We start from the raw sequence: 24,131 nt of genomic DNA, 5'->3' as shown, positions 1-24,131 counted from the left end.
AGGGTGGTTAGGCCCTCTCCTTCTGTTGCCAAGGCTTCTCCCAGAGGCAGGCCAGGTTTAGCTTCAGTTGGTGTCACCCCTAGTTCTTCAGGTTCTGTGCCCAAGAAGCATATGCTTAAAATGGCAGAAGATTTGATTACTTTGATTAGAGGTTCTTTGCCCCCTCCTGATAAGAGACCTAGGGTGGAACCTGAGTTGGGGAGTTTTGAGCAGGCTTGGGATGTTTCATAGTCTTCGGCTGAAGACTTGCAGGAGTATTCTCCTTATTCTGATTCTGATGTGGATGATTCTACTCCTTCTGCTTCTCCTCCTGAAGATTTTTCTTTTTCAGAGACTCTTCATTCCATGAGGGAGCATTTTAAGTGGGAAGGTCAGGACTTCTCTGATTCCAGGAAAAGGCTTAGGGAATTTTTGTTTTTACCCCAGCATAGGCCTTTGGCTATACCTCCTGTTCTGGACGTTGTGGAAGATGTGTTTGCGGAGGCTTCTCTTAATCCTGATTCTTTGCCTCCTGCTCCTGTTAAGCCGGATAGGTATTATAGGGTGCCTGAAGCTCATAAGTATCTTTTTAAGAGTCCTAGGACGGACCCAGAAACTGTTAGTCAGGGGCCTAAGGGTGTTAAGGCTTCTGTTGTTAAAAATCCGGTTCCTCCAGATAAAGAGGCCAGGGCTTTGGATAGATGGGGAAAGAAAGTCTATACTTCTTCCACCCTAGCTATGAGGGCTTTGAATTGCCAGTTTCACATGTTGAAATACCAAAATTATCTGCTATCTCAATTGAAGTCTAAGGTAGATGCTCTGGCGGGAAGGTATTGAGTGTAAAGAGTTACAAGATTTAGTACATGTTTCTGAACAGGTGGGTAAGCATTCTTTGCAATGTGGTTTTGATGCTGTACAGGCCTCATCTAGGGTGGCTGCTACTGGGTCAGTTCTTCGCAGGCACGCCTGGCTGAGGGATCAGAATTTGTCTGACCATGTTAAGACAAGGATTTTAGATGCTCCTTTACAATCTGATGTGTTGTTTGGTTCACCTGTTGAGGCAGTCTTAAAGAAAATGGAAGTCAAGGCTAAGTCTATGCAGACTGTTAAAGATTTTTTGCAGGTTCAGCCTCCGAAGTTTAGTAGAAATTGGCCTACCAAGGGGTGGACGTATCCTTCTTATGATTCCCAGTCTAGAGGTAGATCTAGACGTGGTAGGGCAGAGCTCAGGGCTCTTTCAGGCCTAGAACAGGAGTTCACCTGCACAGTCTTCGGGTGAGGGCAGGGGTCAGTCCTTTCGTAAACAGACCCAATGACCTACCTTTTCAGCTGCCAGAGCCTTCTCGTCTGGCAGCACCTTTGGGAGGAAGATTGGCACTTTTCAAGGAAAATTGGAGTTTAATTACCCAGGACAGATGGGTATTGGATATCATTCACCGAGGTTACAGGTTTTATTTCCATACCTTGCCTCCTTTCAAAGGCATGCCAGACGTTCCTCCTCAGCAAAGAATAGAGGCTCACAAACAAATTTCTCAGTTACTTCACATAGGGGCCATACAGCCGGTACCTATGCCAGAAGTGGGCCTAGGATTTTATTCTCGCCTGTTCCTAGTACCAAAGAAAGGGAACACGTGGAGACCAATTTTGGATTTATCTATCCTCAACACTTATCTGGACATTCCCAAGTTCAAAATGTTGACGTTACAACAGCTTTTACCTCTGCTGGGCAAAGATCATTGGATGGTAACTTTGGATCTCAAGGAGGCTTACCTTCATGTTCCTATCAGACTGAGTTGCAGAAAGTATCTGCGTTTTCGGGCTGGGACTTCTCATTATCAGTTCTCTGCATTGCCCTTTGGCTTATCTACTGCGCCCAGAGTGTTCACGAAAGTTCTGGCTCCAGTGATAGCTTTCTTCAGGCTAAAAGGGATACAGATCTATCCTTATTTGGACGATTGCCTGATTCTGGCTCAAGGAAGGGACGAGCTTCTTCATCATTTGGAATATGTGATAGCAGTGCTCAGATGCCTGGGGTATTCTGTGAATGAAATAAAGTCCAGTCTAGTACCCTCTCAGGACATGTGCTTTCTGGGTGTAAGACTGAATACAGCATCCCAGATGGCCTATTTGACCCCGGACAAACAAAAGAATCTTTCCCTTTACTTTCATCAATTGTCTCATCAGTCCAGGCTGACTGCAAGGACAGTCCTTCAAGCCTTGGGGTTCATGGCATCTTGTATTCTGGTGCTTCCCAATGCCAAACTGCATATGAGGAAGCTGCAATGGTATCTCAAAAACGTATGGACACAGCACTGCCAGGATCTGGACACTGTCATTCAAATAATACCTTGCATTCAAAAGGAATTTTTGTGGTGGGCTCAGGAATGTCACCTAAACAAGGGACTCTCTGTGACCCGGCCAGAGGCGAGTCAGATTCTAACGACAGATGCCTCAGACAAAGCTTGGGGAGCTCATCTAAATGGAAAGTGGATACAAGACAAGTGGCCTGCCAGACTACAACATCTACATATCAACCTGAAGGAGATGTTAGCAGTCCAGTTTGCATTAATAGCTTTCAAGGATTTACTTCTTCCAGGGCAGGTGTTGATTCTAACAGGCAACACAACTGTCATGTGGTACATCAACAAGCAAGGGGGAACACATTCTTATCCTCTATGCAGGCAAGCAATGCTTTTGTGGGAGACTGCTCTCAGTTTACAGCTTCATCTTCAGGCAAGGTTTCTGCCGAGCACAGAACTCCTTAGCAGATGTGTTGAGCAGAAGAATTATGGATCCCCACGAGTGGAAATTGGATCCTCATGTATTTCAGAAATTGACAGTGTCGTGGGGAACTCCAGACATAGATCTGTTCGCTTCTCCACTAAACCACCAGCTGCCAAAGTTTTGCACGAAAAGGTTTCATCCCACAGCTTGGAAAGTGGATGCTCTTTCTTTCAATTGGAGCAATCTTCATGTGTATGCTTTTCCACCTCTGCCTCTCCTCCCAAAGGTACTTCTAAAGGTCAGACAGGACAAGCCAAGGATGATTTTAATAGCTCCAGATTGGCCTCGACAGCACTGGTACCCATTACTGAGAAGTCTGGTACGGAGCCTCCATGGCCTTTGCCTTGATTCCACACCTGTTGTCTCAGGAGGACAGTCATTTACTCAATGTCAAGCTTCACTCTCTTCACCTAACAGCCTGGCATATTCTGTTTTGAACCATAGAAGGTCTCAACTTCCACAGCAAGTTTTGAATGTTCTTTTGGAAGCTAGAAGGCCTAGTACAAGGAAAGTGTACGCAGATAAATGGAAGAGATTTTTATGTTGGAGTGCTGCAAAGGATTTTGATGTTTCTGAGCCTAATTTAAGTATGGCTCTTCAATATCTTACTGAGTTACTGGACAAAGGTTTGTCTTTCTCTTCTATTAAGGTTCATGCTGCAGCAATTTCGGCTCACTATGATTGTGACCCACCATTGTTTTCTCATCCTTTGTTCAAGCAATTTCTTAGATGGGCAAAGAATATAAGACCCCCACGTAGAGCTCCTACTCCTGCTTGGGACCTCAATTTTGTGTTGGAGAAACTCACTCTACAACCTTTTGAGCCTGCAGCTACTGCTGAGTTGAAATATTTATCATGGAAGACTGCTTTTTTGTTGGCCATTACCTCTGCAAGAAGGGTTTCTGAATTGCAGGCCCTTATGGCAGTTGAGCCTTTCTTAATTTTCCATAAGGATAGGGTATCTTTGCGTACTAATCCTTCCTTTATGCCTAAAGTGGTTTCTAGTGTGGCTTTAAACCAAACTATTCATTTGCCTACTTTTATGCAAATCCCCAAAATAAAGGGGAAAAGATTTTGCACACTTTAGATGTACACAGGCAGTTGCGTTATTATTTGAGCAGGACTAAAGGGTTCAGGCAGTCTCAGCAGTTATTTGTTTCTTTTGCTTTGAGTTCTCAGGGCAGGCCTGTGTCAAAACAAACTATTTCTAAGTGGATTGGGTTTTGTATTGCTTTCTGTTATTCCCATCATGGTAAGGAGATTCCAGTTGGAATTAGGCCTCATTCCACTAGGGCTACTGCCACTGACAGCTTTTTAAGGGGTGGCAACTAAGGATATTTTGGAGGCAGCTACTTGGAGTTCAGTGCATACTTTCTCTAAGCATTATCACCTTCCACTTTACTCTAAATCTAGGGCTGGTTTTGCCACTGCTATTTTACAGGGCATTTTGGCAGCTCCTGCTGCTTTATAGTTGTGCCATCCTCCCATACCTCTGCTTTGGGATTCTACCCAAGTGTAAGGACTGCAGCAATGTGAGATGAAGAACATAGTACAGTTTTGTACCTACCATAAATGTAGATGTTCAAGATCCACATTGCTGCAGTCCAATACCTCCCTCCTTCCCCTCTGTTTTTAGAGGCGGTGGTGTGGGGTGGATTGTAAATATTGTATTTATTGTATATATTGTACATAGTGTTAGTGCAGGGTGGTGGCTTGGTGGTTTGCTGTCTTTTGGTTTTGACCTTTCTTTTAGGGTCTTCTGACATCTGGGGCAAGAAAAGACTGAGGATATGACGTCGGTCATGCGCATTTGTACCCTGACGTCCTGATGTCAGTCTAATGCACCTTGACCGACGTCAGCCTTATACTTTGATATTCGGGCCGACCGAGGACAGCGGACTACCCAAGTGTAAGGACTGCAGCAATGTGGATCTTCGAACATCTACATTTATGGTAGGTACAAAACTGTACTTTTTCTACCCCTCAGTTCTCCTTTTCCAAGGTGCAGCGAGGGGACAGGAAAATGTGGTTTCAGAAGCCTCAGTCGGCCTTCCAGGATGCTCAAGATGAGCCGCCCTCTAGAGGTCGGAGCAGAGGGTTCAACGGCAGATGCCATCGCAGGGGCAGAGGGGGTCCACAAAATCAGGGATTCAGGGAATCCTTCTCTGAGAAGCACCAGCAGCATTCCTAAACCGCTGCCCAACTGTCCTGCTCTGGAGGCAGTCGGGGGTCATTTGTCTTTGTGCCCTTTGGCCTGGGCAAGTATTACAAAGGATCGTTAGGTGCTAGAGATCATTTCCAGGGGGGTTTCTATTCCTTTTTCTCAGTCGTCTCCTCCTCCAGCCAGGAGATGCCTCCACCGATGCACCACCCCATCAGAGGGAGCTAGTGCACCACCCCATCAGAGGGAGCTAGCTCAGGAAGGAGTGCTGAAGCTTCTTCGAAAGAGAGCCATCCAAGAGGTCCCCCCAGGGCAATGAGAATCCAGAATCCAGAACTTACTCTCTCTTCTTTTTGGTACCAAAGAAGATAGAGGAACAGGTATCCAATACTGGAAGTCGGCAAACTCAACCTCTATGTCAAGAAGTCCAAGTTCTGAATGGTCACTGTGCAGCCCATCATGCCTCTGTTGCACAAGGATGATTGGATGTCCTCCATGGATCTCCAGGAAGTGTACAATATAAAAATAGACAGGAGCTCCAGGATACATCTCCAGTTTCGAGTGGGGGCCAATCACTAACAGTTCAGGACCCTGCCCTTTGTTCTCACCACAGCCCCCCAGGTGTTCACCAAGTGCATGGCATGGTCGCAGCTCATCTGAGACTGCAGGGATTCCAGGTGTTTCCATACCTCGATGATTGGTTCTTCCCAGCTCCCAGGAAGCATCTTCTGGTCACTGCCTCTCAGTACCTATTCCAACTTTTCGACCAGTTAGGGATTTCAGTGAATCTTCCCAAATCGAACTTGATTCCATTCCAAAATCTGGAATTCATCGTGATGTAGTTGGACACTGTGTTGTTGATTGCAGCGCTCCTGCTCCTCTGGATACTCCTCTTCACATCTCATGTCCATTGTATTCTCAATCTGTCTCATCCCCAGGCCCATCGTATTCTCCAGGCCTTAGGGTCCATGGAGGTGGCAATCTGGTGCAGTTTGCCAGATTCTACAATGGATTGTTTTGGTTTAGTGTTCCTCCCTGTCTCATCCGTTGAGACCCCCCATCTGCCTCACCCCAGTGTGTAGGAATAGTCTCCTTTGATGGATCCAGTCTCCTGACCTCCTTAGCAGGCAGACCATTCTCTCTTCCTCCCCAGTGCCACAGTGATCTGTGATGCTTCCCTGTTGGGGTGGGGAGGACATTAGCAGGGAAAGATGATCAAGGCATGTGGTCCTACATGGACAAATTGCAGAAAAATCTACTGGAGTTGAGAGCAGTCCTCCTCACGTTGCAAGCTTTTCAGGACTGCCTCCCTCTCGGTACCATTGCAGTTCACACAGACAACATGGCTGTTGTGTGGTACATCAGCAAACAAAGGGGCACACGTTCATATCTGCTTTGTTTCAAGATCATTAGAGTATGGGAATGGGCGATGTCCTTGGGGCACTTTTTCGTTGCAATGCATGTTTTCAGAGAGTCGAGCATGCTGGCGGACAGAGTCACTAGGGCAATCCTAAGTCACTCACAAGTGGTCTTTGAATCCTTCGGTGGTGAAAGAGGTCTTCCTTCGCTGGGGTCAGCTTGCCTGCAATCTGTTTGTTTCCCCCCAACCACAAATGCAGTCAATATTTTGCCCTGATTCCCCCAGATGGGAAGTTCCCCAGGGACACCCTTGTCCACGATTGGCCTCCAAGTCTCCTTTATGCCTATCCTCCTATACTTCTCATTCCCAGAGTACTCCAGAAAACTCGTCACCTCAAGGCCACCTTGATCCTCATTGTCCCCATTTGGCCATGGCAGGTGTGGTTCCCCTTTCTTCAGTCTCATTTGAAGTACCCCCATGGGTACTAGATCCCATTCTGGATCTGATTTTCCATCCCATTCTGGATCTGATTTTCCATCCCTCTGTGTCTGATTCCCAACCTCCAGATGCTTCGTCTGACAGCATGTTTTGTCAACTTACAGAAATCGTAAATCAGCCCAGGTTATCTTCCCCCATTAAGAACATTATCCTGGCCTCTAAGAAGGCTTCTACTAGAAAGATTTATGCCAGTAAGTGGAAAAGGTTTGATATTTGGGCTAAGCAGTGTAATCTCGATCCAGCTTCAACTTCTATGTCAAATGTATGGCTCTTCTTGTCCTTGCTGTTTCAAGCAAGCTGGAGCTAGCTTCTCAACTTTCAAAGTGCAGTTGGCAGCTATTTCCATCTTCCTCTTCCTTGTGTAAAGCATTTTTAAAAGGGGTTTTTCTGCTCCGACCTCCTGTCAAGGATCCTTCCCCTCCTTGGAACCTTTCCTTCCTGCTATTTGAGCCTACTGCAACATGTGATATCCGTTTTTTGTCATGGAAGATCACATTCCTAAAAGAGTTTCAGAACTGTAGGCTCTTTCTATCAAACTGCCTTTCATGGTTTTTCATAAAGATAGGGTAGCCCTTCGAACTATCCCTGCATTCATGCCTAAAGTTGCCACAGAACAAATCTGAACTAGTCAATCCAATTGTCAGTATTCTTTCCAAATTTTGCTAATAAAGGGGAACATCTCCTGCATACGTTAGATGTGCACAGACAGTTACGTTTCTACTTAGGACAAAGACCAGCTGTTTGTGGCATTCTCTCTTAACATGAAGGGTCCGGCAGTTTCCAAAATAACTATCTAATGTTGGATTTCGATGTGCATTTCCTTTTATTCTTCCAAAGGCTTATCCTTACCAGATCCAGTTAGAGCTCATTCCACTAGGTCAGTGGCTATATTGGCTGCTTATCTTGCTAGTCATTCCACAGATGACATTTGTGCAGCAGCCGTCTTCTCCTCACACCTTCATTAGCCACTATAAACTTGACATTGTTTCCAGGAACAGGGCTTCCTTCAGCTCCACAGTTCTTCGGCATGTCCTTCCATGAGGCTGCCCAAGATTCAGGATAGCTGGGACTCTGACCCAAGAGTGAGGATAGTGACGCCGATAACATCAGATAGTTATGTACTTACCATAACCTGGCTTCTGTGTTATCCTATGTTACTATTCATCAATATCCCTCCCTCCGTCCCCTGTCCTGTAGGATCTAGAGGATGTGGAGATGTTCTTCCTGGTGGTCAAAGTCTTCCTTAGCTGCTTTCTAGCTCAGGGCAAACTCGATTTGAGGAGGTTAGAGGGCAGCAAGGGATGATGGGAGTGGGAGGAACTCGAGCCTAGAAGCTGTCTGTAAAATTGCCGGCTTGGATCCGAAGTAGGATCCAAGACCAAAGAGTGATAAATAGTGACATAGGATAACACGGATGCCAAGTTATGTTAAGTACATAATTCTTTTTTTTTTGTAATATGAAGTGCATACATACATGGGTATAAAAATCTGCTTTGGAATTAAAAAAATAGAATAATGCATAAGTAATGGTCAACATACTAATAGTTATATTTTCTCTCCCCTCCCCCACCCACTAGAAATTTGTGCAGTTTCCAGAATATCGAAGAAAGAGATAGGTCGTTGCTTTAAACTCATATTAAAAGCCCTTGAAACAAGCGTGGATTTGATCACAACAGGAGACTTCATGTCAAGATTTTGTTCCAATCTGGGTTTGAACAAAGAGGTACAGATGGCTGCTACACACATTGCAAGGAAAGCTGTAGAGTTTGACTTGGTTCCTGGTAGGAGTCCAATTTCTGTTGCAGCAGCAGCAATTTATATGGCATCACAGGCATCTTCTGACAAAAAGACACAGAAAGGTAAAATGTCTGACAATATGGAAAGATTTGGTAATATTTATTCTGTCAAAAATTTATTTTGCATTTGCATAAATAAAAATGTGTTCATAGCTGTACAGTGGCTACAGTTCTCATTGACTATATGCTGCAAGGGCACTTCTGATTTATGTATTTGCCTACTGTTGGAGAGGAGGAGTTTATTTTTGTGCTGCACAAAACATTTATTGTTTTCCTAGATCTGTAAGAAGTTGCTTCCAGGATAAGTGTTTAAATGAAAAGGAGTAACTAATGACTTCAGGAAGGGGAGAGTGGAATAATTCCAGTACAGCATTCTTTACAGTGGTGTGGAGACTTGGTGAATGAACAGAGGTAATGCTTAGAGGCTGGAGGGGGGGTGGGGTTTCACTCATCCTGTTTACTGATGTCCACAGACACCTCTATTACATTCAAACATTGTCCGTTTGTATATCTGCTCAAGTGCAGATGTTGGGCATTGCAGAAATGATGTCCCAGTCACATATGTACACACACACACACACCACACAGACACCTCTATTGCATTAAAACATCCGTTTGTGTATCTGCTCAAGTGAGGATGTTGGGCATTGCAGAAATGATGTCCCAGTCATATATGTATACATACATACATACACACACACACACACACACACACACACACACACACACACACACACACACACACACACACACATTATTGCATCTGCTGCCCTTAAAATCTATAAATTGTTTCATTCTAGACTTATAAGAGATTGCATCATAGAAGAGAAAATTCTGAAGCATGTTGCCTAAAGAAGAATGCCTTTTATCAACTAACGTAGATATGTTGCTGAATGTCTCTGGCTAGAGTGTTGTATTGAGTTTAATGAGTGTTGTATTCTAGACAAAACGGGAAATTTATATTTTACATTGACTTAAAATAATCTTATAGGTGATTTGCATCAGCATATCATTTTGGCTGATATCTTCAGTTTGCAGAAAAATCTTTTCATTTTATTTTAATGCAGCTCTGAGGATGTTATGGGTAACGAGCCACTCCACTGAGTAATTTGAATGCACAGACCTCAGGAAAACAGCCCGATAGACACGTTTACTGCTGCAGAAGATGCAGCAGCGTATTCTTTACAGAGTTTGTGACCAAAACTATTCTGTAGACGATGGAACTGAGACATATACTGACTTCACCCCTTCCCATGAAATGAGAGCTGGCTATCATCTTCATACTCACCCTTCCCAAATTCTTAGCCCTTCATCACCTGGATCCACTAGTCATACATGGATTATCATACAGTCTTCTGCCCCCTCTACCAGCAGACCATCTTCATTTTGTACTGTTGATATGGCATTATCTATCCATTGTTGTAACCTCTTTGTGGCATTATATGGTGCCCAAGAACAGTCGGCTATGTATGGGACTTACAAATGTGTAAAATTTGATAGCAGAATATTGTATTCCGTATCATAATGATCATTGTTGCAAGATTATTATACTGAATGGGATTATATTCCTGAGGCAGACATCAGTTTTCTGCATACTTTGCAATTGTCCCTTATTTTTAGCATTTTGATCTGTGCATAGCCTCATAGGTTCACAGGCGTGTATACTAGGCTGATGACTACCAGGGCCTTTATAAGCCTAGCCATGCAGTCCATCTCAGTTGTGTCCATATGTATGATGACTGTTTATTAAGAGGGGTAATGTTAGGAGATTCTTGAGGTATGTTGGTTTGGGCATTACTCTGTGCCTCTGTCAGACATATGGGGCCAGACCCAGGATGAATTTTTGATTTCCCATCCATTGGTCAAGATTATACTTAAATAGGGTTAGGAATGGACTCTGCCTCACATGGATGATGGGGGGGGGGGTATATTCCAGAGCATAGGGATCCTCTGAGACCCACTTCTGTCTCACCAGCATGTCTTATTAATGTCACAAGCAAAATTTAAATCCTTGAAATCTAGTGGTTCTAATAATGTTCGCTTTGCAGATGTGCAAAAGTTCCATCACACCTGAATCAGAAGATCCCTTGCCCAGGTATAGATTGCCTGTCAGTAACCTGTGAGAGACAGAGTATAGGGTCATAGGTTTTTACTAGGCTAACGACCACAATGACCTTTTTAAGCCTACTCATGCATCCCAAATCTGTCATGTTCTTGTACCCTTGACAAGTGAAACACAGACTTGGAAGATGAACCATTTACAGGCTGCTTGTATCCAATAGAGACGTGGGTGCCAAACTAAGGAAGAATTTCCTGTTTTCTAGCCACTTATCGAAGTTACACTTGTATTGGGTTAGGGAGGAACTCTGCTTTACGGATGGGGAGACCCTTCCGTAGAAAGGGATAGTCTCTGTGATGCATACCTGTCTCTCCAGCACGTCCTGTTTGTCACAGGTTAGGTTTAAATCTTTATAACAGGTAAATCTGATGTTTGTTTTGTGAATATGCAGGAGGTCAATCAGTGCGGGGTTTAACAGTGCCTTGTATTCCAGGCATAAATCTCCCCTCAACAGCCTGTAGGAGACAGAATACAGGAAGAGGGCATTGAGACAGTTTGCATAGGTTAAGTTGCCTACATCGTGTAGTCTTTTAGTGAGGAGCATCTGTGGACGTTCCAATTGTTGGATGTGCCTGGTTAGGTACATACCAAAGGGGCATTGTACTCAAATGGTAGGTCTGATGAATGCCAAATACAGTAGAACAATGATGTCCTTTGACTTAGATGCTATACCTTTGTTTATAAGCTGCATAGCATAAAATGATTTTCTTACTACTGTAGATGTGATGATCAAAGGCTAGATTGCTGTCTGTGTGTCCCCAAGTCCCCGACCACTGGGTCATCTCTTAGGGTTGTGTTGTCTTTATGGTAGTTACCAGGGGTGGATGACTTCCCGAAGGACAGTATTATGCATTTTTTGGCATTTAGTTTTAGTCTATGGCTCTGACACCAGTTATTTTTCTGTCAGCCCTTCTTGGAGAACATTTGTGTCTGTGGGGAATTGTATGACTGCTCCTAATTTGCAGTCATCTGCAAATGTAGTCAGTGAAAGGCCATTGACATTGGCCTTGATTTCAGAGAAGTAAATGCCAAAAATGAGTGGTCCTATGACCAATCCCTGAATCCCTGAAGGAATCCACTTGTGACTAGCCTCTTCATAGATGTGGGCTCCCCAGTTTTAACGTCCTGGGTCCTGCCTGTGAGCCAACTGGCTATCCACCAGGTGACATAAGGGTTTATATCTAACCTCTTGAGTTTGTCAACAATGTTTGAGTGGGGTATTGTGTCAGATGCCTCCACCATGTCAAGGTAGGCAGTGTGTACTGCTTTGCCCTCATCCATTGCTTTGGTGACCATTGCAAAAAAGTCCACCAGGTTGATTAGGCATGACCTATCCTTGACAAAACCAAATTAGATTGGGTCCAATGTCTGGAGGTTTCCTGTGTCATTATTGGTCGTTTCCGTGGCTTTGCATATGAGACTAGTAAGACTTGTGTGTCTGTAGTTTTCAGTGTCTGTAGATGGCCCATCTTTGTGCAGAAAGATTACTGTTGCTGCTGTTCATTCATAAGGCATGAAGCCTGTTTGGAGGTTACAGTTAAATAGCAGTTCCAGAGGGCCTGATAGGTCATGTTTCATCTTATTTAGAAGGCACCCTGGGATATTGTCTGGGCCCATTGATGCAATGTTTGTGGCCTTAGAGCAGTAATGACCTGTTCCATAGTGATAGTAGGGGGGAGTTATGTTTGATGGTATTTCCTGAGGGAATGTTGAGGAGGAGAAACTTAAAGTTGGAGCCGAATTTGACGGCCCGTATGTTTGCTATATCTTCTGGCTCAGTATAAGTGGCTGCATTAACAGTGAGCTCTGCACACAGTTGTGTATTGTCTTCGAGGTTGCAGTCATAGCTAAATAATGCTTTGTGGTTGTCCTTGGCCTAGGAGGTCAAATTTACCTTAAATTTGACTTTGGTAGGCTTTATTTGCCCTCTGGGTTTTTCGTTCGAGAGTGGTTTTATGCTTCTGGGTACTACACATCCTAATTTTTTGCCATGGTTTTCATCCTTTGGTTGTACAGCCTGTTGATGTGATTCTACCAGGGTGGCTTGATGTTCTTCATCTCACATTGCTGCAGTCCTTACACTTGGGTAGTCCGCTGTCCTCGGTCGGCCCGAATATCAAAGTATAAGGCTGACGTCGGTCAGGGTGCATTTGACTGACATCAGGACGTCAGGGTACAAATGCGCATGACCGACGTCATATCCTCAGTCTTTTTTGCCGCATGGTCCGATGCAGAAGCAGTATTGCAAGTGCCGATTGGCGTTCTGAGATTTTTCGATTTAGAAGTTTCAGACCGAGTTCAAAGTTGGCTAAGTACCCGCTAGAATATTTTAGTTTTTCTTGCCTCAGTCATTTACCGGATGTCAGAAAAAGTTAATAATTGCATTTCTTGTGGGAAACAGATACCGCATAGAGATTATCATACTTTGTGTATTCCTTGCTTAGGGCCTGAGCACGACGTTGTTGGCTGTCGCTCTTGTGCTAGATTTAATAAACGCACTATAAAGAAGAAGGTTGGATTGTGCAAGGTTAGTCTTTGGGAAGCGGTGCAACTATAAAATGCCGTCGGATGCTCCGACGCCCGCTTCTTCGAAGAAGCGCAAGGACAAGGCAGTTAAGCCTAGGCTAGAAGAACCGTCTGTACCAGACGCCGGTTCTTTAGAGGTATCGGTGGAGCCGGTGGTTCCACCTGAGGTTTCTTTGTGTTCCCAGGGTGAGACCTTATTATTACAAGATGTGGCCTCTCAGGAGACTAGTCAGGCTGAGGGGGTTTCTCATGTTACTATACTCCCCTCCCTTCCTAAGGTGGCTAGGCCCTCTCCTTCTGTTTCAAAGGCTTCCCCCAGGGGCAGGCCAGGTTTAGCTTCAGTTGGTGTTACCCCTAGCTCTTCAGGTACTGTGCCCAAAAAGCATATGCTTAAAATGGCAGAAGATTTGATTACTTTGATTAGGGGTTCTATGCCCCCTCCTGATAAGAGGCCTAGGGTGGAGCCTGAGCTGGGGGGTTTTGAGCAGGCTTCAGATGTATCAGAGTCTTCGGCTGAAGACTTGCAGGAGTACTCTCCTTATTCTGAATCTGATGTGGATGATTCTACTCCTTCTGCTACTCCTCCTGAGGATTTTTCTTTTTCAGAAACTCTTCATTCCATGAGGGAGCATTTTAAGTGGGAAGGTCAGGACTTCTCTGATTCCAGGAAAAGGCTTAGGGAATTTCTGTTTTTACCCCAGCATAGGCCTTTGGCTATACCTCCTGTTTTGGATGTAGTGGAAGATGTTTTTACAGAAGCTTCTCTTAATCCTGATTCTTTGCCTCCTGCTCCTGTTAAGCGGATAGGTATTACAGGGTGCCTGAAGCTCATAAATATCTTTTTAAGAGTCCTAGGGCAGACCCAGAAACTGTTAGCCAGGGGCCTAAAGGTGTTAAGGCTTCTGTTGTTAAAAATCCGGTTCCTACAGACAAGGAGGCTAGGGCCTTGGATAGATGGGGAAAGAAAGTCTATACTTCTTCCACTCTTGCTATGAGGGCTCTGAATTGCCAGTTTCACATGTTGAAATACCAAAATTATCTCCTTTCACTATTGAAGTCTAAGGTTGATGCTCTGGCAGTAGGTATTGATTGTAAGGAGTTGCAAGATTTAGTGCATGTTTCTGAACAGGTGGGTAAGCATTCTTTGCAATGTGGTTTTGATGCTGTACAGGCCTCGTCTAGGGTGGCTGCCACTGGGTCAGTTCTTCACAGGCACGCCTGGCTGAGGGATCAGAATTTGTCCGAACATGTTAAAACAAGGATTTTAGATGCTCCTTTACAATCTGACGTGTTGTTTGGTCCTCCTGTTGAGACAGTTTTAAAGAAAATGGAGGACAAGGCTAAGTCTATGCAGACTGTTAAAGATTTTTTGCAGGTCCAGCCTCCAAAGTTTAGTAGAAATTGGCCTGCTAAAGGGTGGACGTATCCTTCTTATGATTCACAGTCTAGGGGTAGATCTAGACGTGGTAAGGGCAGAGCCCAGGGCTCTTTCAGGCCTAGGACAGGGAGTTCTCCTGCACAGGCTTCGGGTGAGGGCAGGGGTCAGTCCTTTCGTAAGCAGACCCAATGACCTACCTTTTCAGCTGCCAGAGCCTGCTCGTCTGGCAGCACCTTTGGGAGGAAGGTTGGCACTTTTCAAAGAAAATTGGAGTTTAATTACCCAGGACAGATGGGTATTGGATATCATACACCACGGCTACAGGTTTTATTTCCATACCTTGCCTCCTTTCACAGGCATGCCAGACGTTCCTCCTCAACAAAGAATAGAGGCTTACAAACAGGTTTCTCTGTTGCTCCGACTAGGGGCCATACAGCCGGTCCCTCTGCCAGAGGTGGGCCTAGGATTTTATTCTCGCCTGTTCCTAGTACCAAAGAAGGGGAATACGTGGAGACCAATTTTGGATTTATCTCTCCTCAACACTTATCTGGACATTCCCAAGTTCAAAATGTTGATGTTGCAGCAGCTTTTACCTCTGCTGGGCAAAGATCATTGGATGGTAACTTTGGATCTCAAGGAGGCTTACCTTCATGTTCCTATCAGACTACGTTGCAGAAAGTATCTGCGTTTTCGAGCTGGGACTTCTCACTATCAGTTCTCTGCATTGCCCTTTGGCTTATCTACTGCGCCCAGAGTGTTCACGAAAGTTCTGGCTCCAGTGATAGCTTTCTTCAGACTAAAAGGAATACAGATCTATCCTTATTTGGACGACTGCCTAATTCTGGCTCAAGGAAGAGAAGAGCTTCTTCATCATTTGGAATATGTGATAGCAGTGCTAAGATGCCTAGGGTATTCTGTGAACGAAATAAAGTCCAGTCTAGTACCCTCTCAAGACATGTGCTTTCTGGGTGTGAGACTGAATACAGCATCCCAGATGGCCTTTTAACCCCGGACAAACAAAAGAGTCTATCCCTTTACTTCCATCAATTATCTCATCAGTCCGGGCTGACTGCAAGGACAGTCCTTCAAGCCTTAGGGTTCATGGCATCTTGTATTCTGGTGCTTCCCAATGCCAAACTGCATATGAGGAAGCTACAATGGTATCTCAAAATGTATGGACACAGCACTGCCAGGATCTGGACACTGTCATTCAAATAATACCTTGCATTCAAAAGGAATTTTTGTGGTGGGCTCAGGAATGTCACCTAAACAAGGGACTCTCTGTGACCCGGCCAGAGGCGAGTCAGATTTTAACGACAGATGCCTCAGACAAAGCTTGGGGAGCTCATCTAAATGGAAAGTGGATACAAAACAAGTGGCCTGTCAGACTACAACATCTACATATCAACATGAAGGAGATGTTAGCAGTCCAGTTTGCATTAATTGCTTTCAAGGAATTACTTCTTCCAGGGCAGGTGTTGATTCTAACAGACAACACAACTGTCATGTGGTACATCAACAAGCAAGGGTGAACGCATTCTTATCCTCTATGCAGGCAAGCAATGATTTTGTGGGAGACTGCTCTCAGTTTACAGCTCAATCTTCAGGCAAGGTTTCTGCCAGGAGCACAGAACTCCTTAGCAGATGTGTTGAGCAGACGGATTATGGATCCCCACGAGTGGAAATTGGATCCTCATGTATTTCAGAAATTGACAGTGTCCTGGGGAACTCCAGACATAGATCTGTTCGCTTCTCCACTAAACCATCAGCTGCCAAAGTTTTGCACAAAAAGGTTTCATCCCACAGCTTGGAGAGTGGATGCTCTTTCTTTCAATTGGAGCAATCTTCATGTGTATGCCTTTCCACCTCTGCCTCTCCTCCCAAAGGTACTTCTAAAGGTCAGACAGGACAAGCCAAGGATGATTTTAATAGCTCCGGATTGGCCTCGACAACATTGGTACCCATTACTGAGAAGTCTGGTGCGGAAGCCTCCATGGCCTTTGCCTTCGATTCCACACCTGTTGTCGCAGGAGGACAGCCATTTGCTAAATGTCAAGCTTCACTCTCTGCACCTAACAGCCTGGCATATTCTGTTTTGAACCATAGTGGGCCTCCGCTTCCTCAGCAAGTTTTGAATGCTATTTTGGAAGCTAGGAGGCCTAGTACAAGGAAAGTGTACGCAGACAAATGGAAGAGATTTTTGTTTTGGAGTGCAGCAAAAGATTTTGATGTTTCTGAGCCTAATTTGTGTGTGGCTCTTCAATATCTTACTGAGTTACTAGACAAAGGTTTGTCTTTCTCTTCTATTAAAGTTCATGCTGCAGCAATTTCAGCTCACTATGATTGCAACCCACCATTGTTTTCTCATCCTTTGTTCAAGCAATTTCTTAGAGGGGCAAAGAATATAAGACCCCCACGAAGAGCTCTTACTCCTGCTTGGGATCTCAATTTTGTGTTGGAGAAGCTCACTCTACAACCTTTTGAGCCTGCAGCTACTGCTGAGTTGAAATATTTATCATGGAAGACTGCTTTTTGTTGGCCATTACCTCTGCAAGAAGGGTTTCTGAATTACAGGCCCTTATGGCGGTTGAGCCTTTCTTGATTTTCCATAAGGATAGGGTATCATTACGTACTAATCCTTCCTTTATGCCTAAGGTGGTTTCTAGTGTGGCTTTAAACCAAACTATTCATTTGCCTACTTTTTATGCAAATCCCCAAAATAAAGGGGAAAAGATTTTGCACACTTTAGATGTCCACAGGCAGTTGCGTTATTATTTGGACAGAACTAAAGGGTTCAGGCAGTCTCAGCAGTTGTTTGTTTCTTTTGCTTTGAGTTCTCGGGGCAAGCCTATATCAAAACAAACTATTTCTAAGTGGATTGGGTTTTGCATTGCTTTCTGTTATTCCCATCATGGCAAGGAGATTCCAGCTGGGATTAGGCCTCATTCCACTAGGGCTACTGCCACTTCAACAGCTTTTTTGAGGGGAGTGGCAACCAAGGATATTTTTGAGGCAGCCACTTGGAGTTCTGTGCATACTTTCTCTAGGCATTATCACCTGCCACTTTACTCTAAGTCCAGGGCTGGTTTTGCCACTGCTGTTTTACAGGGCATTTTGGCAGCTCCTGCTTCCTTGTAGTTAGCCATCCTCCCTTACCTCTGCTTTGGGATTCTACCCAAGTGTAAGGACTGCAGCAATGTGAGATGAAGAACATAGTACAGTTTTGTACCTACCATAAATGTAGATGTTTGAAGATCCACATTGCTGCAGTCCAGTTTACCCTCCCTCCTTCCCCTCTGTAGTTAGAGGTGGTTGTGTGGGTTGGGTTGTACATTTTTTGTATATTGTATATATTGTACATGTAGTTAGTGCAAGGGTGGTTGGTTGGTTGTTTGCTGTCTTTTGGTTTTGACTTTTATTTTTAGGGTCTTCTGACATCTGGGGCAAGAAAAGACTGAGGATATGACGTCGGTCATGCGCATTTGTACCCTGACGTCCTGATGTCAGTCAAATGCGCCCTGACCGACGTCAGCCTTATACTTTGATATTCGGGCCGACCGAGGACAGCGGACTACCCAAGTGTAAGGACTGCAGCAATGTGGATCTTCCAACATCTACATTTATGGTAGGTACAAAACTGTACTTTTTTTGAGTTAGTTTTGTACTTCACCCTAGTGGGTACAGCTACTTCTGTGCAGCTATTAACATACTTGTGCAGGGTTTCTGTGAACAGTTCTGCATAGGCAGCAGTGTTCTCTGGGTTTATGGGGGCTTGAAATTTTTCAAAGTGATCACTTAATAGTAGGAAGCTAGCCTTAGAGTAGTTCCTAAGTATTCCAAGGATGTTCATCGTGTTACCCTGCTGCAGTCAGCACACTTGGGTTATCCTGCCGGCAGCCGGTCCCGCAGTCGGCCAGAGTTCCAAAGTCTTGGGCCGGCGTCGGTTGCTGTCGCTTCCTCCCTGATGTCAGTGCGCCAGGGGTATACAAGAGGCATCCAACGCCATTTTCTTCAGTCTTTCTTGCCACGCGGTGCCTGAAGCAAAAGCAGTTCGCAAGTGCCGGTCGGCCGACACCTGAGATTTTCAAATCGAATTTCAGTCCGAAGTCTTCAATAAAGTTAAGTACCCTGTTGGGGAACCTATTCTTGCCTCAGTCCGATGTCAGAAAAAGTTAACAATTGCATTTCTTGTGGGAAGCAAATACCTCATAAGGACTTCCATTCTTATTGTATTCCTTGCCTAGACCCAGACCATGACGTCACAGGTTGTTGGTTTTGTGCTAGATTTAATAAACAAACTATCAAACGCCGTTTTGACTTCGCACGACATTACTTTGGTAGGAAATTTAATTGTATCATGCCGTCGGAGCAGCCGATGACCGGCATGCATAAAGAACGCAAGGATAAGGACAGGCAGCCTAGAACCAAGCCAGACTCCGAGGCTTCTGCTGGGCCTGTCGCCGGTTCTCTGGTTTTCAGTGAGGTGCCTACGCAGCCCCTGACGACCGTGGAAATAGAACCCCAGACGGCTTCAGATTCTCAAGCGGAGTGTACTAGGCCGTCGCAACTATCTTCATTAGGCCCTTCCGATACCGGAGCAGAAGGTGATCCCGGTGCAGTAGAAACGCCTTCGGTTTCAGAAGGTGTCTTCAGACCGACTACATTCACCATTAAATCTTATGCTAAGCTAAAAACTCCATTAAAACCAAAAAAGACTGTACATCCGTCTCCTGTTTAAGGCCCCATGCCTAAGAAACAGATGCTTAAGATGGCTGAAGATGTGATTTCCCTAATCAGGGGTTCCCATCCCCCTCCTGATAAAAGGCCAAGACAAGAGGAGGACTATGCTTCCTATGACCAGGTTTCTATTTCCTCAGATTCTTCTGAGGAACAGGATTACGTTTTTCCCCCTTATGAAGATTCTGATGCTGAAGACTCTATTCCCTCAGCATCTCCCCCTGAAGACTACTCCTTTGGGGAAACTTTACATACCATGATGGAACATTTCCACTGGGAAGGCCAGGACTACTCTGATTCTAAGAAAAGGCTCTGAGAGTTTCTTTTACTACCCCCAGCACAGATCACTTGTTATCCCTCCAGTTTTAGATATTGTGGATGATGTTTACTTAGAGTCTAGTCTAAATCCAGACTCCCTACCTCCTGCTCCAGCCAAACCAGACAGATACTACAGAGTACCTGACACACACAAATTACTTTATAAAAGCCCTCTGGCTGACCCAGAAACAATTTCCCAGGGTCCCAAAGGGGCTAAAGCTTCTATGGCTAAAAATCCTGTACCCTCTGAAAAGGGATTCCAGTGCTTTAGATAGATGGGGAAAGAAGATATACACCTCAGCTACTCTGGCTATGAGAGCATTAAATTGTCAGTTTCACATGCTGAAATATCAGGAATTCCTAATGTCTCAATTAAAACAAAAACTGAGCACACATTCTGAACAGGCTGAATTCAAGGAAATGCAGGATCTGTTGCATGCAGCTGAACAGGTGGGCAAACATACTTTACAATGTGGACTTGATTCATTGGAAGCTTCCTGTAGAGCAGCTGTTACTGGGTCTGTCATACGCAGACATGCTTGGTTAAAAGAACAAAAACCCTACCTGATCATGTTAAAGCAAAATTATTGGATGCACCTTTACAGCAGGATGTCTTATTTGGTGTCAAAGCAGAAGAGGTTTTAAAGAAAATGGAGGATAAGGCAAAGTCTATGCAGACTGTCAAGGATTTTTTACAGGTACAACCCCCTCATTTCAGCAGAAATTGGCCAACAAAAAACAGGTCCTTTCCAGCTTCTGACAGACCCACAGAGGGGCAAATACAGATGCCCAAGGGGCAGAGGTCAGTCACAAGGCCCTTACAAACCTCGCCAATGGGGTGCCACAACCCAGAAAGGAGGTGAAGACAGGCCCCAAGCTAGCAGAAGACAAACACAATGACTCAACCCTCCAAGTACCAAGCAAATCTCTCGTGGCAGCTCCCTTGGGAGGAAAATTAGCACTTTTTGCAGACAACTGGCACATCATCACAAAAGACAAATGGGTCCTAAACATCGTCTCACAAGGATGCAGATTCCACTTTCAAACCTTGCCAAGGATAAAAGGAATGCCAAACCTGCCACCAAATCAGTGGGCAGAGGCACAAAAACAAATTACAGCTCTCATGGACATGAGAGCCATTCAGCAGGTACCTACACAGGAGCAAGGACAAGGATCTTACTCGAGACTCTTTCTAGTCCCCAGAAAGGACAAAGCATGGAGACCCATTCTGAACACCTATCTGCAAGTACCAAAATTCAAGATGCTAACACTACAGCAGCTTCTTCCCATGCTGGGCAAGAAGGCTTGGCTAGTAACGTTGGATCTCAAGGAGGCATACCTGCATGTCCCTATCAGACAAAATTGCAGAAGATACCTCCGCTTCATTGCAGGTTCAACCCATTATCAATTCTCTGCACTGCCGTTTGGCTTGTCTACTGCGCCCAGGATCTTCACAAAATGCCTGGCACCAGTAATTGCATACTGCAGACAGAGGAATTCAGATATACCCATACCTGGACGACTGCCTTATTCAAGCAGAAAGCAAGGACATTCTTTTAAAACATCTGGCATTTGTCAAACACCTAAGTTGCCTAGGGTACACAGTAAACAAAAAGAAATCAAAACTAGTGCCCTCACAAAACATAATATTCCTGGGTGCCAGCTTGAATACAACGGCCCAGATGACTTATCTCACGCCAGACAAGCAACAACAGCTGACTCAATACTTCAAAATAATGGCAACAAAGACCCAACTCCCTGCAAGAAAAATTCTGCAGGCCTTGGGATTCATGGCATCTTGCATACTAATACCATTTGCAAAACTGCATATGAGGAAATTACAATGGTACCTGAAAAGCGTATGGACTCAGCACAGCCACAGCTTGGAAACAATGATACCACTCATTCCCTGCCTTCAACAGGAGTTTCTATGGTGGGCACAGGCATGTCACCTCAACAAGGGTCAGCCTTTCACATTACCCACAGCCAGGCAAACTATGACAACAGATGCATCGGACTATGCCTGGGGAGCACACATGGCAGGACAGTGCATTCAGGGCAAATGGACTACAGATCAAAGACATCTGCATATCAATCAAAAGGAAATGCTAGCAGTACAGAATGCCCTAACCGCTTTCAAGGACCTCTTACACCCAGGACAACTAATAATTAAGACGGACAATACCACAGTAATGTGGTACATCAACAAGCAAGGGGGCACACATTCCTACCCTCTATGCAGGCAAGCAATGACCCTGTGGAACACAGCACTGTCTTACCAAGTTCAACTACAAGCACAATTCCTGCCAGGAAAGAAAAACACATTGGCAGACGACCTAAGCAGAAACATCATGGATCCCCACGAGTGGAAACTGGATCCACAAGTATTTGCAATGATAACTCAAAAATGGGGACGCCCAGACATAGATCTGTTTGCCAACCCCCAAAACTACCAACTTCAAAAATTTTATACAAGGACATTCCACCCACAAGTTTGGAAAGTGGACGCCCTCTCATTCAGTTGGAAAACATTAACAGTGTATGCCTTTCCTCCACTGCCTCTTCTAGCAAAGGTGCAGCTGAAAGTCAGATTAGAGAGGCCACAAATGATACTCATTGCACCAGACTGGCCACGCCAGCGCTGGCATCCAATTCTAAAGAACATGGCCCATGGCCCACCATGGATTTTACCACAAATTCCTCACCTGCTCACCCAGCGAGACAATCAAATTCTACACAGCCAGCTCAAGACTTTAAACCTGGCTGCATGGCAAATTACCTAAACAATCAACCAACACCTCTATCCAAAGCTGTTATGGATGTCATTATGGAGGCCAGGAGGCCCAGCACCAGGAAAACCTATTCAGACAAATGGAAAGGATTTTGCGCCCCTTGATCCAAACATTCCTAGGATTCTACAATATTTAACTGAGATGTTGCACAAAGGACTTTCCTTTTCATCTATTAAGATCCACGCCTCAACAATTTCAGCTCATTACAACAAGGATCCTCCTTTATTTTCACATCCACTCCTAAGGCAGTACCTCAGAGGGGCTAAGAACATATGACTGCCCAAGAGAGCACCAACACCTACTTGGGATCTCAACTTTGTTCTGGAAAAACTTACACTGCCACCCTTTGAACCAGCTTTCTCAGCTGATTTAAAGTTTCTTTCATGGAAAACTGCTCTGCTGCTAGCAATAACTTCAGCTAGAAGAGTCTCAGACCTACAGGCACTAATGGCAGTGGAGCCTTTCCACATTTTTCATCAAGACAGAGTCTCTCTGCGAACTAACCCTTCCTTTATGCCAAAGGTGGTATTCAGTGTGGCCCTAAACCAAACCATTCATTTGCCCACCTTTTTTCCAAATCTCCAGAACAAAGGAGAAAGACTCCTGCACTCTTTGGCCATTCACAGACAATTACGTTACTACTTGGATAAAACTAAGGCTTTCAGAAACTCTGACCAGCTCTTTGTAGCCTGTGCTGCAGGATCACGAGGAAAAGCTATCCCAAAACAGACCATTTCAAAATGGATAGGACATTGCATACGTTTCTGCTACATGCATCATGGGAAACCGGTACCTGCTAGCATTAGGCCCCACTCCACCAGGGCTACAGCTACATCAGCAGCCTTTCTCAGGGGGGTGCCAACCAAGGATATTCTGGAAGCTGCAAGTTCAGTGCACACCTTCACCAAACACTATCATGTACCTCTATATTCTAAGACTAGAGCTGGCTTTGCCACTGCAGTTTTGCAGGGCCTACTAGCTTCTTCTAACCCTGTTTAACTCCACCACCCATCCTTAGCTTTGGGATTCAACCAAAGTGTGATGACTGCAGCAGGGTAACACGATGAACATAGTACAGTTTTGTACCTACCATAAATGTAGATGTACATCCTGCTGCAGTACAGGTTACCCTCCCTCCATCCCCTCTGAACTAGCTGGACTTATCCGTACCTTTCTATCCTATGTGGTGTATTTGCTTGTGACTGAAAGTATTGTTTTATTTTTACTTGTATATTTTTATATAGCAATAAGTATTGCCTACCTATTGGGGGCACCTGACATCTGGGGCAAGAAAAACTGAAGAAAATGGTGTCGGATGCCTCTTATATACCCCTGGTGCACTGACGTCAGGGAGGAAGCGACAGCAACCAACGCCGGATCAAGACTTTGGAACTCTGGCCGACTGCGGGACCGCCTGATGGCAGGATAACCCAAGTGCGATGACTACAGCAGGGTGAACACTCGAACATCTACATTTATGGTAGGTACAAAACTGTACTTTAGTTAGGGTTCAGGGTTTTTATTTTTACTTCAGGGGAGACCATTTTGTGGTCTGACTGTACCAGAAAAGGCATTACACTAAGACATTACACTAAGGGGTGCACAGCACTCTCCATTATTAGTGAGGCTCAGATCCAGTTTGTTTCTATCCTTGGTTGGTGTATGGACAGTCTGGTTTAGGGA

The 24,131-nt window shown here is 44.8% G+C and overlaps 1 protein-coding gene across 1 annotated transcript in view; it reads left to right on the top strand.

Annotated features, from left to right (window-relative positions):
- GTF2B (general transcription factor IIB) overlaps positions 1 to 24,131 on the top strand; it is a 903,336-nt gene that overhangs the window by 696,460 nt on the left and 182,745 nt on the right. The window contains exon 6 of the mRNA XM_044085633.1: positions 8,360 to 8,641. Coding sequence (XP_043941568.1) covers positions 8,360 to 8,641 — 282 coding nt within the window. The remainder of the gene's footprint in view (positions 1 to 8,359; positions 8,642 to 24,131) is intronic.

Source organism: Protopterus annectens, chromosome 10.part0 (genome assembly GCF_019279795.1).
Source record: "Protopterus annectens isolate FY-2018-M chromosome 10.part0, PAN1.0, whole genome shotgun sequence".
Taxonomy (NCBI): Eukaryota; Metazoa; Chordata; order Ceratodontiformes; family Protopteridae; genus Protopterus; species Protopterus annectens.
Note: the sequence above shows the minus strand (reverse complement) of the source record. Positions and strands in the feature narration are given on the sequence as shown.